General features: G+C 43.4%; 1 protein-coding gene across 3 annotated transcripts in view; it reads left to right on the forward strand.

Annotated features, from left to right (window-relative positions):
• NALCN (sodium leak channel, non-selective) overlaps positions 1-20,131 on the forward strand; it is a 511,286-nt gene that overhangs the window by 102,167 nt on the left and 388,988 nt on the right. For all 3 annotated transcript variants that reach the window (XM_083168621.1, XM_083168622.1, XM_083168623.1), the window contains 3 exons: positions 2,434-2,517; positions 4,714-4,853; positions 7,430-7,558. In XM_083168621.1, coding sequence (XP_083024747.1) covers positions 2,434-2,517; positions 4,714-4,853; positions 7,430-7,558 — 353 coding nt within the window. The remainder of the gene's footprint in view (positions 1-2,433; positions 2,518-4,713; positions 4,854-7,429; positions 7,559-20,131) is intronic.

Here is a 20,131-nt window from a genome sequence, read left to right on the forward strand (position 1 = left end):
CTTTCACATACCTCGGCGCACTTACCCATTTTTCTTTACTGTCCCAGTATAAATGTGCTATGTAGGATTTTGTGTCCACATGTAAACAAAGATGTAGAAAAGTATTAAAACGTCAGTATAGTATTGTGCAAAATCATTTTAGAACTATTTCATTTATTGAAATTTTCTCTTTATTTCTTCTAAAACACACTTTTATTCAGTCATAAACATGTTATTAGATAACAATGAGTCATAAAGACTGGCCTTACTACTGTAGATATTCACATATGTAAGTGATGTACTACAGCCTCACTTTGAAAGTAAGACTTGTCATAAGGACTGTATGTACTAAACAGCATATATTCAAAACTGCGGAGCAGTGGGCTGGCCAAGGCCCATCGGAGGGTTACAAAGCAGTCGTATTTGACTGCTTTGTAAATTCCCATTCGGAACACAAATTTGCATATGGCTGAAACAGCCGTATGCAGTCATATTCATTTGTATTAAGAATACCAAATTTCGTATTCGTATTCTTAGTAAATTTCCCCCAATATGTTGTCACAGTCTGAAAGTGGTGGTATAATTTTTCTGTAGCACACCTAACTCACATCGGGTTAGGTGTTTCCAGACATATCTGGGTTTCTTTTTAGATGAATTCAAATATTGGCGCACCAGTAGTCAACGTTATTCATGTTAGGCTCCTCCTATGGGTATCTTTGATGTGGACAATGGAATCCGAAATCTTTAAAAGGTTTTTATTGCTTAAAAAACACAATTTTTTTACATAAAAAGAATATATAAAATATATAGAGAGGATCACAGTTATCCGGGAGGGGTTTGATAACCACAAACCTGATCAGTCCAGCCGTGAAAAATACCAAGGTTTTTTAATAGTGTGTTACCTTATCCTGAAGGATAAGGTAACACACTATTAAAAAACATTGAATTATAACAATCCAATATACTGTACTGTACTAACTATGGTGCGAAAGCTACATTTATTTTAAGGTAAGGCACAAAAGCAGTTGGAACATTTGTTTACTGTAAGTACCTATACCATAGTTGCCTAGCCTTCTGCATTCTGCAGGAGACTCCCTGAATTAGTAGCAATCTCCATGACTCCCCGAATAGTCTAGCAATCTCTCTGATTTCACTTAGCCCATGGCTGTTACATTTTTGGAGAAAATAAATCAGAGATCTATACAGCCAAATGGAATCATCAGTGGCATTTCCCTGCATTGGCAATAAAGAACAATGATCCCTATGGCTACATTAATTCAAATAAGGTCTGTCATGGCCACTTATGTGGCACATCTTATAAAACACAAAACATGACCAAACCCTGAAACATATCAGTGTATTTTCTTCAACAAGTACAGTAGATCCTTCTAACTGCTTTGGGGCTCATCTACATTGAATGTAAGTCATTTTATGAAGCACCTCTCAGATGTAGCTGAGCATGTCCATGCTTCTAGGTGCCACCTTTAAAATTTTCATGACATATTTTTTTCAAAAGAAGGCAAGTACTACCTACTGTATATATGTACAGTACGTGTATTGTGTACAACAAGTTGCTGTGGGGCAGACTCACATTATAGCATGTGAAAAAAAATCTATCTATCTACAGTCATCTTCAGATAATCATGAAAATATTCAGTAGGAAGTAAGATTGTTGGAATACAATACAAGAAATGCTGCCAAGGACATGATTGTAGGGATTGTATTTATTTGCCCACACTGTACAATACATCTCGGCTTATTGGAGGCTAGTGTGCACATCTGTTATTGGATTTATTGACACAACAGAGAGACATACAGTACTTGTCATCTAGGAATTGAATCCAGCAAAAACATTATTTAAGAGTGTGCTGAGATAGTCTTGGTTTTTGTATATCAAAAGAGAAACAGTACAAGAGTTTTTAAATGTATATAAATTGCTGTAAATCTGTAGTCTTCCAGAAAAGATAATGTAACGTAATAAATAAGTTGAGAGTTAGGTCATATGACATATTCTATTATATTATGTGGAAAGCAAAATACGCAGCTGGGAAAAAAAAATCCACATCTCATGAGCATCTACAGTATAAGACATTCCAGATTAGTAGCTAGACCTCAGCTGGCATATATTGTAGTAGATATATTGAGTAATATGTGCATAAGGGGAAGTAACAAGTGAAATTCCATAATCAAGTCTTTGAAAAAACAAAATTATTTTAGTTTTTCTTTTCTCCATTAAGATAATTCAAATACATTTCTTGTGGCTTTTTTTGGTTAACCAATTGTTATCATATTCATTTGTACACTGGGTTTTGATATATGATGGACTGAGGTTGTAAGCCAAGATTTATTGTGTAAATTTGTATTTCACTGTGTTTATAGTTGGGTATTTTATTGTTACAGTATGTGATTTTTTTTTTTTTATTACTGTGTTACAATATTTGTTTTCATTTTCAGGGAGACACGTCCTATGTGAAAGATCGTTGGTGTGTTTTTGATGGATTCATGGTATTTTGTCTGTGGGTATCCCTAGTCCTACAGGTAATTGTAAATTTAGTGTATGCAAATATCATAACCCAAACCAAAAGTTGTATAAAGAAATAATATGCACTGTTTCTCACACACTTCAACCTTCTCTTAAATTCTTCCTCTCCACCCTTTTTCCTCACCTCTACACCTGTTTTAAGCTCCCCCTCTCCACCCAGTGCTATATTTCTACTGTATACCCTGTTGTAAGCTTTTCCTCTCCAACCCTTTTAAGATCCCTCTCTTCATCCATGGTCTAATTATCCCCTCTCCACCCCTGTTCTAAACTCCTCTCCTCCTCTGGTTGAAGCTCCTCATTTCCCCCTTTTTTAAATTTCCCTTCCTTGTCTTCACTGAGATGCAAATTCCTAAGTATTAAAATTTCACTACATATTATCTTAAATTAAGCTACTTTATGTAAGATACTTGTCATAGAGAGGAGGGGTAGCTTTTCTCAAAGTGGCATTAAGTATACCAGAATCTATTTAGAAAATGTGTAAAATGAGTTTACTTTCACTTAAAACCAACAGACAGTAAATGCAGGAGTCAGGGCTAGTCAAAGGTCTAAAATGGCCTGGAACTGAAAATGATCAAGGGCTTATTGTGAGAAGTGGCTGAGCTTTGACCAGTGCTGAGTGGGTATGGCCAATGCTGTGTGGTTGTGTGCATTACTTACACTTACATAAGCCCACAGGCTCCCTAAATAGTAGAGAGATTGCATCATGTGAAGAATATAGAATTACAATTTACAGCCAGATGGGTGACTGGCAGGCCAATGTAAGGATTCTCAGCACCCCAGGCAAATATTCAATGTACCCCACCACCCCCCTCTCACACACACACACACACACACACACACACAAGGGTGCCGGACAGTTTCCAGACAGTCGGGATCCCGACAGTCATTACCTCGACGTCGGGATCCCGACACTCAAACCCCGACACTCAGTGTCCCGACAGCCACCGGCTATTCTCCCTCGTGGGGGTCCATGACCCCCATAGAGGGAGAACAGAATAGGTGGTGATCGTAGCGAGCCACCGTGCCTCCAAGGGGCTTTGTTGCACTCGCCATGCTGTCTGAGTCCGGCCACTCGGGATCCCAATTGGCTAATGACAACAATTAAGTTTTCCTTATAGATGTCCCTAACTTTGTGACAGACAGACTCGATGGTACCCCCCAAGATACCAGCACCCTAGGCGGCAGCCTAAAGCTACCTAATGGCAGAGCCGCCCCTGGTGACCGGTCATCATTGTGCTGGCCGGTCATCCTCCCACTCCCGTGTCCAAGACTTCTCTTGCGCTGCCCCCCTGCACTGGAACAACCTCCCGCCACCCATCAGGCTTTCTGATTCCCTTACCTCCTTCAAGTGCTCCCTCAAAACCCGCTTCTGCCGACTAGCCTATCACTCCTCCTATCCTCTTTTTCTCCTCCTATCCTGCCTACCCTACCCCTCCATCCATTCCTACTTATCCTATTGTTTTTCGTTCGTCCACCCACCTCCTTTTAGTCTGTTAACTCTTATGAGTAGGGCCCTCCTTCCTCACGTACTCACCCTACCTCTTTACCTCACCTGTGCTCCTGTCCAGTTCTTCCCTTCCTCTACTTCATCTTCAGTCTCCTCGACAATTTCGACACCTACTTCAGAACTGATGCTGATTTTAGTTCTACCAACTATACCCCTATTTATGCTGTATTTTATCAACACACCCTGTACGTTACCTTGTAATTAGTTTTTTTGTTTGCTATGGACGGCGCTGCGGACACTTTATGGCGCCTTATAAATAAACGTACTACTACTACTACTACTGTCACAATGATGGCTCTATTTTGTTTGCAGTGACCTTGAGCTTGAGGACCAGATGCACTAAGCTTCAAAAGTGATAAAATGGAGAGTGATAAAAAAAAATCAACCGGTGGCATGTCAGGTAGGAGCTGATTGACTGGGGGTTTATAACTCTCCATTTTATCACTTTTGCAGTTTAGTGCATCTGGCCCCTAGTCTGATCCGCCTTTGTAAATCTGACTCTGCTAGAAGTAGATACACATCTTGACATTGGTTTGTAGTAGAAACCGAGCTTAAAGCAAACTGAGAATCTAAGGAGAATTGGGTGAAATCTGCTTCTAAAGTCTGTAGCAATTATTGATGATAACCAACATAACTATATATAAGTAAAAACTGTTGATTTTATTGTTATTCTCTCTGCACACAGGTATTTGAAATTGCAGACGTTATAGACCAAATGTCCCCATGGGGAATGTTGCGGATTCCACGTCCACTGATTATGATTCGTGCTTTTCGTATTTATTTCCGATTTGAGCTGCCAAGAACTAGGATAACAAATATTTTAAAGTAAGATGTTTCTCTGTTTCACTCACATGGCTGTCATAGCAACAGCAAATATAAGATTCAGGATCATCTTTAATAGTGAATACCTTAATCAAGGATGATTTGTTTCTTGCACTGCAAATACGTATAGTGGGAATTAAAGAATTTCACAGACTTTGGGATTGATTCAAAAAGAAATCTAAAAATGCCATTTAATGTCTTGTGCTTAAACAGTGTTAGTGCAGCACAAACATCAGTTCAGATTAAAATAATGTTCCTACAATCAGACAGTCATATATTTTGTGTTCTTTATGTGAAAAGCCAATACTATCAATCTAAATATTACATTTATACTTTATACATGTTACTTTACATTAAATTTCTATGTTTATAGCCATGAGGGTATAATGTCATTGGCATTCTCCTAACTTCATAATGACTGTCAACATTTTAAGTGTTAGCAAAATGTGTTCCCAGAGTTACTGTACATATAAGAGTTTAGGAAGCTCCTAAAAATGCTGCTGGGGCAGGGGAAATGTTTGCGCTGTTTCTGTGTATAACTGGTTCTTGGTATAGATTTCTTTTTTAGGTACACATCAAACTTATTTGTTTATAAATGTTAGTTCATACCAGCGCTGTAACTAGATATTTTGTCTTTAAGTCTCTCCCTGTGATGTTATTGCAATTGCATCTCAGAAAAACGACCACCCATTACCTGCGCAGCCTACAGGTAGCTGCTGTTTTGAAAAAACATATTAGCAAGTTAAGTGATTAAATAAAGGAAAGTATGACTGAAGTAGTCTATGGACAGATACAAGAGGAGAAAGCTCCAAGTGAGATTGATCGAAACAGAAAATTGACAGGTGCTGCACAACAGTGGCCCCTGTTTTGACCTGTGTGGTGGTACATGTCGCACCACTCTTGTTATGGCCCTGGCTGGTTCATACCATATACTCATACAGGTGGAGCAGTTCTCATTAGAGCTGCTCCTGGCAATCAAGTCGCCAACCGCCAGCAGACGCTCTCCGCTGCCATTCACGTGCCCCATTCCGGCGGAGCCCTCCGCCGCCGCCCACTGCAGCTCCCCTGATGCCCCCAGCAGCTGCAACCCAGCTCCCTCCTAACCCTGCCCGTCTCCCTAAAGCAGAGACGGTCAGGGAAAGTGCTCCCCACCGCCGTGTTGACGGGGACACGCGTGCATGTGCGACGCTCATGTGTCCCCATCAAATGGAGCGCCTCTCTGCCGGCGAGCACCAACACTGGGAATCTGTCCCAGTGCTGGCTGATTGGCACTCCATCTTTATAAAAGGAATGCTGATTGTTTGGAGATGAAATACTCTTAAGCATAAAACTTTGTACATCCTTTACATATTTAAGTTTCTTTTCTTTCATGAAGGCCATTACCACTTACAGGTCATCTATTAAATGGAAAAGAAAAAAATGTATTTCACAAGGGCAACATACACATACAGGGATGAAGTTTTTAAGGCACTAAAAGACAAAGCCATGGCTTATTTTCTATTGGAATGTACAGTAATGTAACTACGGCAATTCTTAGCTCCATAGTTTTCAGACACTAGTGTTCAATGTTTAAAGATAACAGTTGCATAATTATATCTGACCTATATGTTATGCAATGCTTTTTCTATGATAAAATGTGTAGTACTCAGTACAGTTGACTGTTATTAGAAAAAGTCACTGATATTCTATAATAACATGTTAAACGTTCATGGTTACAGTACCGTAAGGTAAATAAGTTACTGCATGTTCTATATAGACTTTTTATACAGTAGCTCATGGATATTGAAATGTTGTAGAAATTAATGACCAGTTAATCACACTTACAGAGTAGCTGCAGGTGAGAAATCACACGCATTGAAAAGGAGTTTATGGAAGGGACAGGATTGTAAAGTTATGAGGCAGCATATTTTAAAACTGAAGCATGTACCGCCTTTCTATAACTAAAAGTCTGTAAAAGCTAAAAAAGAAAAAGATCCCATCAATTGCTTCCTCATGGCCTACCATCCAACACTTTCAGCAGTATATGGGCATCCAATCCCTCTAGACCAGGGCTGGGCAACACCGGCCCTCCAGATGTTGATGAACTACACATCCCAGCATGCCTTGCATCAGTTTCAGCATGGCCACATAGCAAAACGAATGCAAAGCATCCTGGGATGTGTAGTTCATTAACATCTGGAGGGCCGGTGTTGCCCAGCCCTGCTCTAGACCCAGGTCCAACCTAGATCAGACACATAAATTAAGAGGGAAGTCCTAGAACAGAGCATTGTGTCCCTCCTGAAGTGTGTCATGTTGGAGGGTATATGCTTGCTGTACCTAGTACCTAACAGTTACCTTTCTCATACAAATGAATTATACAGTACTTGGAAAAGCTAAACATTGACAAACTCAATGTTTATTATGTCTCAGTGTAATGCAATTTAGTTGTGCAGTTGTGATGAACATCATGACACATTTTATTAAATATTATCAAACAGTAATAGTAAAATGTGTTTGTTCTACTATTTTAATATATAACTTTTGCTATAAAAGAAAGTTAAGTAAAGTACATGGCACTTCTGTTTTTTTTGTCTTTATAGGCGATCAGGAGAACAAATCTGGAGCGTTTCCATATTTTTACTGTTTTTCCTGCTTCTTTATGGAATTCTTGGAGTTCAGATGTTTGGGACCTTTACATATCATTGTGTGACAAATGATACACAACCTGGGTAAGTTTATATCAACCCCAGTGGTTACTTGCTGTAAATAAACATGTTGTTTTAGGTTATAAAGTATATGGTATGTAATTCAAAATGAAGCAATTATAATTCTGACAGAATCACAGTGGAACTTTCACACACTCACTGTAGAGCCTGCCACTAGTCGGAGATGAATAAATATAAATATTCTGTAAGTTCAAACAGCTATTTTACTTAGATTTGGTTATTCTTGTCTTACAAGAAGAGACAATGCAGGCACCTAACCAATTTCTAACATTAAAGTGAACACTTATTCACTCCCGGCCGCTATTTCCGCTGCCGGAAATAGCTGCCATTCGCCTATTCAATGCTGCTATTTCCGACAGCATTGAAGGCAGTTTCCAAGAAAACAGATCTGACTTTAAAACAAGTCAGATCGGAGGAAATGGCCACGGATTGTCGAATTTACAGCCATTTTTCAACAATCTGCGCCAGCTGTTGCCAAAAGACTGTCCGATACTCAACAGATGGAACACTCAAGTTACAGTCGAGAAAAACAAAAACGGCCTGGGATTCCGACTGTCAGGACGTTCTGACAGTTGGAATCCTGGACTGAATATGCTAGATCGCTCAGAATGCTCAGATCGCTCAGCACACAGTGCTGCTCAGTGATGTGCCACCGAGCAATCTGTTGGGGCCAGTGAACCTGAACAGTGGCGTAAGTTCATTAATGTAGCCCGGAGGCAAGATAAAAGATGGTGATCCCCTCCATAGATAGATAGCTACAGAGAGGGAGAAGGAGATAGGGGAAGCAATGGTGAGAAAGAGGAGGAGAAGGATAGCTAGGGAATCATGAGAAAAGAGAGAAACAAGAGTGTCAGAGAGCGAAAGACAGAATGTCAGGAAGGGAGAGGGAATCAGGAAGGGTAGATCAAGAGAGTGTCAGGGTTAAAAAAGAGTGATTGAGAGGGGAGGGTGCCTGAGTTTGAGAGGAAAGCTGGAAAGAGTGGCTGAGAGGGAAGAGAGAAAGGAGGGTGGTGAGAGATGGTGTCAGTGTTAGAGAGAGAGAGAGGTGAGAGGTTGTTAGGAACAAAGAGGGAGGTAAGAGAAATATACAGAGAGAGAGAGGGGGGGTGGGGTCAAAGGGAAGGTCAGGCCGAGCTAGAGGGATGAGAAAGAGAGGGATCAGGTAGAGATAGAGGGGGGTCAGGTAGAGAGGAGTGAGATAGGAGGTTAGGTAGAGAGATAGAGGTCAGGCAAAGAGAGAGCTGGGTCAAACAAAGAGATAGTGAGAGGGGGTCAGCCGGAGGTTGAGAGGGGGGTCAGCAAAAGGGAGAGAGAGGGATAAGAGGGGGGTCAAGCAGAGAGAGAGAGAGGGGGGATGTCAGGCAGAGAGAGAGGGGAGTCAGTCAGAGAGGGAAGTCAAGCAGAGAGAGAGAGGGGAGTCAGGCAGAGGGTTAGAGGTGTTCAGGCAACGAGAGAGAGAAAAAGGGTACTTTATCAGTGTGTATTATCAGGGCACCCACTAAGCAAATAGCTGAGTGCCCTATTCAGTGATGCAATGCGATCTCTACGCCGGGGTACGTAGTGAAATTGGGCACCATGATAATACACAAGTACCAGAAAGAGAGAGAGAGGGGGGGGTTCAGGCAGAGAGAAGAGAGGGGTGTAAGGCAGAGAGAGAGTGGTGAGATAGACGGGTTCAGGAAGACAGAGGGGGGTAAGTTAGAGAGAGGATTGTCAAGCAGAGAGAGGGGGGAGGCAGAGAGAGGGATGAGGGGTCAGGCATATAGAGAGGGGGGGTCAGGCAGAGATTGGTGAGAGAGGGGTGTCAGGAAGAGGGGTACAGAGGGTTCAGATAGAGAGAGAGGAGTTTCGGGCAGAGAGAGAGAGGGCTAAGGCAGAGAGGGATGTGGGGTCTTGCATATAGAGGGGAGGGTCAGGCAGAGAGGAATGAGAGAGGGGTGTCAGGCAGAGAGAGAGGGGGCTAAGGCAGAGAGAGCGAGAGATGGGTCAGTTATATAGAGAGGAGAGTGAGACAGAGAACGAGGTGGGGTCAGGCAGAAAGGGGTGAGAGAGGGGGGTCAGGTAGGTAATGTGCATGCATAAATCCCAGCCGCCAGCAGCCCCCTCACCTTAGCAGCACCACTGGAGCTGCGGTGCCAGAAGCTGCAGCACCTGCAGTGTCTCTGCTGCCTTCCAGGTCTTTGCTGACAGAGCAAAGTGCTCCCGGAGTTCCGCCACTGGACCTGACACCAGCAATTATAGATTTTTCCAGCATGCTGGATATTAATAGTCAGGGCGATAGTGTAGCGGGGAGGACACCACTATCACTATGCCCCTACACACTGAGCCATGTAAGTGAATTTTATAAGCAATCTAGTGCAATTTCTTAAAAATTGCCCAGGAATCGCTACGTGTATAGGCCCCATTAGTCGATTATATGATTCCAAAGGAAGTGGGAAGGATGATTCAGACACAACCTCTATTCAGGATAATGACATTCAGGGAGTTTCTGGTGTTTCTTTATTCACAATATTTCCAGGTCAGCATCATTTACATTTAACTGTGCACTATTAAATGCATAAGGTTAATGACTATAAACTTTGCGCATGACACCACAGCACCATATGCAAGTTTGCACTGCTGGCACCTGTTAATGACGCTTTGATGCTTTCTGATTTATGCCTTTAGGCTGTTCCGTGAAGCTCTATTAACTCATGCTGCCATAAAACACTAAAATCAGCTGCTAGCCTTACAGGTGGTCAGAAAATGAGTGTCTGCAGATGAGATTGTGTAGCAGAGCAGCATTATTCATTAATAACCTTACATTCTGGTTATGATCACTCTGCTTCTAGCAATCTATATGGCTTAATATTTGATTTTATCTGTAGCAGTATCCCGTCATAACAATTTTATATTATATTATATTTCATATGCTTCAAGCAACAATTTCTTATAACACACTTTTAGCCTCACTGCATTATGCAAAAATAAATAAAAAGCAACAATGATTACTTATTGTATCAGTACTGAAGGTGAAACTGAGCTACACCATCACACTCTGGGCCTGGTTCAGAGGTGCATGCAATGGCTTGTGCTACTGAGATAGTTATGGATATATGCAAAAAAACAGATGCCGTTTTGTGTATAGAGCTGGCCACTGCCGCATTCTCACATCCACCGCCCACATAGAAATCCAGAAAACATTGGTTGCGCATTGGATTGATGCTGTCGCGTAAGTCTGTCCTGTCTCAGAATACGTGAATCTCCCACCCTGCAGTGCAAAACAACATGCCCAGAAAACAGCCCCATCACATCTGCATTTTTGTAGCTGCCCCCACTGTTAAAAGCCCCACAAATGACTACCTATAAATCACTTAAATCCTCCCATGTCTCAAGGCCTTTGCAGCACATGCAGCATACTTCCCAACATCTGTGTCCAGGCTCGGACTGGCCTGGCGGGAAACCGGGGAATCCCCAGGTGGGTCCCGGTGATTTTGGACCCCGCCCACTTGTTTAGGGGGGTGGGGCTATCGCTCTTTATCCCGCTGCTGCCACAATAGCAATAGCTATTGGCTGACCAGGCGGCTGCAAGCAGGGCAGAGGAGCCTTGCCTGGGACCCTGTCACGCTGCGTCATGCGTCATGACATCAGAAGCACCATGACGCTGCAAAGTGGGCCCACTGGTGCAGCACATCGGAGTCTGCACAGGACGGGAGCAGCCGCCGTCGGGGCCCCAACCACAGATCCCCTCACGGTCACCCCCTCCCCCGGCTGCAGGATTACAACAACGGGGTAGATGTCCCGGGAGGTCTCCTCCCGGCTGGTGGTGAGGGAGCTGCTTTTGGACCCCCTCTGTAAACTGGTAGGTAACTAACCTAACCATGTGCTGCATTAACTTTTTTATATTCTTTTTTTTTTGAGGGGTATGTGCTGTATTGTGTGTGTGTGTGTGTGTGGAGGGGGGGACCTATGTGCCATATTATCTGGGTAGGGAGGACCTATGTAATGGACTATATGGGGGGGCTATGTGCTGTACTATTTGACTGGGGGGACCTAAGTAATGTATTTTATTGGGGGCCTATGTGCTGTACTATTATCTGAGTAAGGGGCCTATGTAATGTACTATATGGCGGGGCCTATGTGCCATTTTATCTGAGTAGGGAGGACCTATGTAATGTACTATATAGGGGGCCTATATACTGTACTATTTGAGTGGGGGGACCTAAGTAATGTATTTTATTGGGGGCCTATGTGCTGTACTATTATCTGAGTGGGGAACCTATGTAATGTACTATATGGGGGGGGGCTATGTGCTGTACTATTATCTGAGTGGGGTAACCTATGTAATGTATTTTATTGGGGGGCCTATGTGCTGTACTATTATCTGAGTGGGGTAACCTATGTAATGTATTTTATTGGGGGGCCTATGTCCTGTACTATTATCTGAGTGGGGGACCTATGTAATGTACTATATGAGGGGGGGGGGGGTCTGTGCTGTACTTTTTGAGTGGGGGGGACCTATGTAATGTATATTGTTGGTGGCCTATGTGCTGTACTATTGTCTGAGTGGGGGGACCTATGTAATGTACTATATGGGGGGGGGGGGGGGCTATGTGCTGCACTATTTGAGTGGGGGACCTATGTAGTGTATTTTATTGGGGGACTATGTGCTGTACTATTATCTGAGTGGGGGACCTTTGTAATGTACTATATGGGGGGCCCATGTGCTGAACTATTTGAGTGAGGGGACCTATGTAATGTACTATATGGGGGGCCTATGTGCTGTACTATTTGAGTGGGGGGACCTATGTAATGTATTTTATTACGGTCCTATGTGCTGTACTATTATCTGAGTGGGGGGACCTATGTAATGTACTATTTGAGTGGGGTAACCTATGTAATGTATTTTATTGGGGGCCTATGTGCTGTACTATTATCTGAGTGGGGGACCTATGTAATGTACGGTACTTGTTTCCTAGCACGGCGCCCGTCGGGTTGATCGCATGCCTTAAGTTTAAGGTACTTAAGGCATGCGATCAACCCGATGGACCCGATTTTATGTCAATCACCAGTGTATTTGCCGGTGAAAGACAAAATCTCGTTGATCGGGTCCATCGCAGGCCATTATAATGGGCCGCGACACGACCGACGTGATCAACGCGATTTTCCCATAAAGAATAATGTTAAATTAGAAAATCGCATTGATCGGGTCCATCGCAGCCCATTATAATGGGCCGCGACGCGACCGACACGATCAACTTGATTTTGCCATAGAGAGTAATGTTAAATTACTTTTTAAAGTTAAAATCGGGTTGATCAACCCGATTTTACATAGGGAACAATGGGAAATGGGCCAATATGGCCAATTTCTCATTGTGTAGGGTTAGAAAGTATGGTTAATGTCCCCCCATTGTTAACGCCACCCCACTATTGACGCCAACCTGAAGCGTGGCGAGCGGCGGCGGTACGCGTCCTCCGACCTTTTCATACCCCCACTATCCACGTCGGCGTGGAGTTGATTTTATATAGTGTGGCGAACGCAGCGAGCCACCGAGCCCAAAGCGTGGCGTGCGCAGCGAGCCCCGCGAAGGGACGCGTATACCTGTGAAGTTATGGGCGTCCCCTCGCGGGGCTCGCTGCGCTCGAAACGCTTCGGGTTCGGTGGCTCGCTGCGCTCGCCACACTATATAAAATCGACTCCACGCCGATGTGGAAAGTGGGGGTATGAAAAGGTCAGAGGACGCGTACCGCCGCCCCTCACAGGCTCGCTGCGCTCGCCACGCTTCGGGTTGGCATCAATAGTGGGGTGGCGTTAACAATGGGGGGCCATTTCAACCATCAGGGGGGGTTTGCTATTAAAATGGGGGGTTTTGGGGCTTTTTGCATTGAAGTCAAAGCGGCCGGCTACCGCCAGGGGCGCACGCCACCTCCCCCGCCATAGCCGCCGGTCCCCCTCGCCACCGCGCCACCCGCCACCCTGAAGCGGAGATGGGCAGGGAGTCGCTTCCCAGCCGCCATGATACTGGGACGCGTGTGCGCGTGAGATGCACACGCGTCTCTGTCTCTATCGCCGGCGCTCGCCAGTGAAAGGCATCTTGCGAGCGCCGGCCAAAGATAAGGCCCGCTCCATGTGTATGTGCTGTATTATATGTGGGGGGACCTATTTGCTGTACTATTATCTGTGTGTGGAGGATCTATTTGCTGTATTATCTGTGGGACCTATGTGCTTTATTATCAGGGTGGGGGATTTACGGATTAGATGTCACACGCTTGCAATTTTGGGCCGATTTTGGCCGATTATCGTCCCAAAGTGCCGAAATAGGAGGAAATTGGCCCAATATCGCAGTGTATAGCCACTCCTCTCTGGTCAGGTGGCCACACCCCTTCAAAAAGACCACACCCCTTGGTGGGCCCCCGTGAGTGCATTTTCATGGTGGGCCCTTTATGCCCCAGTCCGACCCTGCATGTGTATCGCTAATCGGGACACTCACGGATGGCCTATGGAAAGGGGCGTGACCTCATGGGATGTTGTGTCCTCAGGCCATGCCCCCATTTTTTTGCCTCTCTGCATTGCTGAATAGATGCTGGAGGGACTCCCAACTGCCCCCCCCTGCTGTGGGACACTGGCGGTCCCAGGTGGGACGTGGGAGCGTCCACAATAAAAGGGGACTTTCCAGCAGAAAGGAGGACATTTTGGAGGTATGCCTATGCAATGCGAATCTGATTCATGCACAGTAACAACAGACTTCACCCTTCTGCATCTGAAATTGGTATCGTGTGCAACTCTGCATCAGGCCATATGGCTCTATAGTAATGTGACCTGCACCTATTTTTCAGTCTTCGCTTTTAGGCCTCAATAATGAATAATGTAAGCTGCTGCAATCATTTTGTGTTGTATTTATTTTTCATTACATACATTTTGTATGTTTCTTTTTTCCTACCAGTGAAGTGTGTTACTCTACAGTCTTTGATTTTAATTTCTCAGAGGAACAAATGTGCATTTGATGTTGTCTGTTTTTTTTTTTTTTGTAAGTGTGGTTTAACCAAGATGAAATTTCAAATCAAATCTGTACAGTAAGTTATAGATTAAACAATTGTGAATCCAATATACTGTATATAGTCACCTCTGTTAATAGAGGATCTCACTAGTGCAGTGTAAAATAATCATTTACATTTCTTATTTTTGTTTATCAGTCTAAGTATAAGGTGATTTAGTCATGCATTTTCAGCAGAAACGTCAATTCATTTTAATTTAAATATTTCCTCCTCATTGAAATTTCTTTCTGTACTCAGAGTATTACATTTTCAAGCAAGAACTTTGTTATACAGAATAGTACTCACATATCTGTTCTAAGCATTGGTCATAGGGCTGTGTCAGTTGTCTTGGGTCCCTGTTTAACCTGAAAAGCAACATTCTCTCTATACAATGCATTTCTACCACTTTTCACCTCAGCAAGTAATATTACATTATACCTCTTTTTCACTGCCACAATAACCCAGGTTATTGTCAGATCAACCTGGGTCCTGACTCATTGGAAAAGGTTCCCAAAAAAATAAATCTGTTCCAGTTTCCTGGGTTTCCTCCCAGGGTAGCCAAGGTTGGGTAAGAGTATAGTGTAGACAGATGACCCATTACAAGCTTATGGACAGTCTGATTACTGGCACTTGCATATGATGTCATTTCCAAGAGCCAACAGAGTGGAAAGACTGCACACAGGTGACGTGTAAATGGGGCTAACCCAGGATTAACCTGTGTCAAAGTTGCTGTGTGAATGGGGTCTGACTCAGGTCTTGGAACCATATTTAGGTGGGAAAGAGATTTAACTAACTCAACTGTTGTCAGAGATGGTGCATGTGTGAAACTTGGCAAAATATGCAAGTACGGTAATATGGAAGTAACAAGTTATATTGTATGACAGGACTACAGTACCAACATTATGTACAAAAGTGTGTCTAAAAACTGGAAAGTGGCTAAAGGATCCAGTTACATTCCAACAGGTTCCATAGAGGAAACTTATCTCTATTGATACACTTAGCCATGTACAAATACTATAGATATACAATCATATACTATAGGTCTTGTCAGATGCTAATACTGTATATACAGTAGGTACTGTAAAAGGAAATCCTAACAAGTTCCTCTTATTGGACTGGAGTCTGAAAATCATTTAAACTAAGGGAAATTGTGATCATTCATTTGCTTTATGTTGGATTGTTTCTACAAAGGACAAATTACTTCCTCAATAATAGGAAATTATTTTTGCGATTGAAGTTTTGCTGGCCAACATGTGAAAACAACACCAGGTACATAGTTATGAGTTATGGAGCCTATTCCTCATGATACAAATTGCAGCAGTGATAATTATGGATTGAACTCATTGCAAGTTCAGTAAACATTGGGGCAGATGTATTAAGCCTGGTGAAGAGATAAACTGGAGTGGAAGTGGAAGGAGATAACGCACCGGCCAATCAGCTGTGTTTGAAATATGACAGTTGGAAGTTGATTGGCCGGTGCATTATCTCCTTTCACTTTTTCTCCAGTTTATCTCTTCGCCAGGCTTAATACATCTGCCCCATTATGAGGTATTTATCATGCCTCATTAACTAAAGTATCAATTCCAAAAAGCTTCTCTTTCTGCAGTCAACTTTTTGTGATACTTTCCCCCTTTTGCTATGCTCAGGGGTGTAGAGAGCTGTACCAGGCAGAGATCATTTTTTTGCAAAATAATGGTTAAATTTTTTTTTTTTCTGTGCTGCCCAACACAAACACACACACACACACGCACGCACACACACACACACACACACACACAGAGAACAAAGAGACGACTGCACCACTGCTCAGCCAACAAAGAGCAGCATCTGATGCTATTGACACCATCGGAACGGGGGTCTGTGAAAGTATCACACTCGCCAAGGCTTTCACACAGTTAGGGGGGCAGGCAGGGGGCGGCATCAGTGGACACCCAGCATTTTATGGGTGTCCCTATAAAAATGCTGAGATTTCCCCTGGGAACACAGGTTGGTCTGCTCGGGACGGTGGCTGATGTCACGTGATGTCAGCGCCCTCCCCCTTTTCGGCATATAGCAGCTGTAATATAAGTCATCCCAGGCTGACTTTTATTACGGAAGGCAGGAGAAATCATTCGATGGTGAGCGACCATTAGATGATTTCTACTTCTAGCATGTGAAGGGATGTATTAGCGAACGCATCCCCTAGCATACTAGCAAAGGTATTCATTGGTAGGCATTGAATATAAATACGCAGCCTAGCGAGCCAACCTGAATCAGGACCTTAGTGGAAATGATACAATGCCCCATATTAGCTCTAATATGCCTTAATGAGCGGATGCCTAGTATCCTTCATGCATCTTGGATTTTAATCGGTTGAATGAGTTAAACAGAATCTGAGCAATGTAAGTAAGTTTTATTTATATAGCACACTTTCTCCAACAGGACTCAAGGCGCTTTACAGACATTAAAAATAACAATGCACATACTGTAATACAGAGGGTTATCAGTACAAAGAACAGGCAACAATGGCAGTACAGTTGTACATCACACATACAGATATGCACAAGACGCATTCTAATAAGGTACACGAACATTCGGAACATATTTACCAAGCTGTGCAGTACCCAGGCAGCCATTCAGCGGCGCCACATGGTGATTGCACAGCCAGTAACAGTACTGATATATATACTAGATGTACTCTAATAAGGGACACAGACACGGGGAACATATAATTACTGATCTGTGCAGCACCCAGGCAGCCAATCAGCGGCGCCACATGGTGATTGCACCAGCCAGTACTGTACATATAGAACACAAAAGAACAGTACAGGGTACACAGAACTAGACATACCGTCTTTCCCCGATAATTAGACCTACCCCGATAATAAGCCCTACCCCAGATTTTGGACGCTGGTCCAAAATAAGCCCTCCCCCGAAATTAAGCCCTACCATTTTCCCAATGTTATTGTATGTGCACCATATGTGCAGTCTCCGCTCAGCCCCCGCTGACTCCCGCTGACCCCCGCTGCCCTCCGCTCACCTCCTCTTACTCACCAGCAGCACCGCAGCTCCCGTTCCCAGGGATGCATTGCGGTAGGCGCGGCGTGACGTCACGCCGCGCACATCGCGCCGCGCACATCACGCGGCTGAACTGGCTGGCTGCTGCTCACCACACAGCGCCATCAACGGACATCAAGTTAAACAGGTGGGGGCATGTAAAATACCGGCACATTACCATAAATTATGGATCATTTGGGGGGCATTTCATAAAGGCGCAGTGTGGAATGTTTTAAAGGCGCAGTGGGGAATAAAATAAGCCCTCCCCCGAAAATAAGACCTATGGTCTTTTTTGAGGGAAAAAAAAAAATAAGACAGTGTCTTATTATAGGGGAAAGACGGTAACATAATTAAAGCACAATTCTTAGTACACAATACAGCTGAGATATAAGGTAGTGAATGAGAATAGATGCAGGTATAGATTGTAGATGAATAAGAGAGCTGTAGTTGAAATACAAGAAGAGTGCTGTGAGAACAGAAAGGAGGAGGATGTGAGATCAGGCACAAGTACTGAATTCTTTTGTAGATTTGGGGTATAGACATGTCCCATCTCACAGGAATGAAAGGTCTGTGTGACTAATAATAAAATTAAAAGTGGAAAAGAAAGTATCCACTAAAAGTACATATTCTGAGAGTGCATATAAATACAAGAGATATGGATCCACAATAGTTTTAGCTTACAGTAGGTCTAGATTGTAATGACCATGAAAACAGAGCTTAAGAAAGAACCCAGTAAGAGATCACAGTGCATCGAGTAGTTATACAGAGTATTACATTGGAAGTATTGTATACACTTTGTTATGGCTGCACATACTGTGCTATGCAAAGTATCACTGAATGATCCTCCAGAAGTTGGAAAAGTAAGTGATCCAGCTGCTATGCGGTAATGACTGTTCCTCAGCTGCACAAAATGACTTGGCAAGGTAGTATAGACTATTAATGCCACAAACAAATTTTATCTTCTAAACAACAAAATATTTTAAGAGTCTACAGGGCCTGACTAAGACTAAAACATACTCGCCTACTCTACTAGTTCCTATTGGGACACATGATTTTTCCCTGGAAGAGAGAGCACCCCTCCCGCATTCTGACCACTTTCTAGTAAAATAGGCAGAATGGGGAGATAAATGAAGTACAGTAAGCCAGTGATCCCGTCGAAGATGGCGGAGCCTAAGGATGACATACTGTAATAAGCCCATCGCCGCCCACCTGATTCTCCGGTCCGTGCATCTCCCAGATTGGAAATCATGAATGTAGGTAAGTATGGACTAAAGTCATTCCTGCCTTTTAAAGCACACAGGCTCACCCAGGAGTATCTTTACCAAAGTGTGGGTTTTCAGTAGTGGAGATTATAACTATAGCAACCAATTAGATATATACTTAGAACCTAATTGGTTATAATATGCTTGATACAGTGAAGAGAAAAAAAATTAATACAAATACAGCTTATTAAATAGAATCATTACTCAGACATTATCTGGCCTATCCCAGCTCCAGCCAACACTTTCATTATCTACAACTTCCAGCTTTGGTCACCGAAGCATTCACTGCCTGCCATTCCAATTTCTAGTCCCCACATTCACATCATGCCATTGCCATCTCCAATCCACACATTTATTCCCTGCCATTGCTACCTTGAGTGCCGGATGACGCTTCAACAGTCAGGATTCGGAGTGTCAGTACACCGACATCGGAATCCTGACAGTCGGGATCCCGAGTTACAGGGGCTATTCTCCCTCATGGGGGTCCACGACCCCCACAGAGAAAGAACAGGACCTGTGGTGAGCACAGCAAACCACCAAGCCCGCAAAGGGGCTTCTCTGTGCTCTGACAGATTGTTGGAGTACCGGCGGTGAGGATTCAGTGCTCCTTTGCCAACTTCTAAAATATATTTAATATAATTTAGAACCTGAATTAGCATGGATCGTTAATGTGAGAATTTGCAGTGTTCTGCGTGGAGAAAGGCCCCTGCCCAGACAGCAAGAGAAAATGCCCCTTTCTTAATTGTCAGAGAAATGTGAATGGATCACTTACTGCAGTCCATTCACAAATCCATGCGCAATTCCTGAGCTATCGAAGAGTTTTTGCCGTATGTGCAATTTGTGAATAGGTCCGAGGCTTTCCCTAATCTGTGACTAAGAGGGTGAAAGCGGTCATCACTGATGTCACAGAACCTCCTCAAAAATACCTGGGCATGCCTGCAATTTTTCTGCACTTCCAGAAAAAGGTCGGATGACACTCGCAACCGCTGGCTTCCTGTCCATCAACTTGCATACAGCCAGCGATTAAAAAAAGACACTGGATTTTATCGTTGGATGGTCTCGCGCATGTGTACTGCGAGCTGTACGCATGTGCAGTCCTTCGATTGTCGCCCAGCCTGCAAATTCACAGCCCAGCCATCAGGTCTAAATAACCCCCTAAGATCTAGCGGAGCATCTAGAAATCCAACGTATTGGGAAACAAATTCCCATATTTGTCAGAGTAGTCGAAACCACTTATTGATCTGAATGAATGTTAAAAAGTTCA

This window comes from Crinia signifera, chromosome 2 (assembly GCF_055691185.1).
Source record: "Crinia signifera chromosome 2, ASM5569118v1, whole genome shotgun sequence".
In the NCBI taxonomy this organism is placed as follows: domain Eukaryota; kingdom Metazoa; phylum Chordata; class Amphibia; order Anura; family Myobatrachidae; genus Crinia; species Crinia signifera.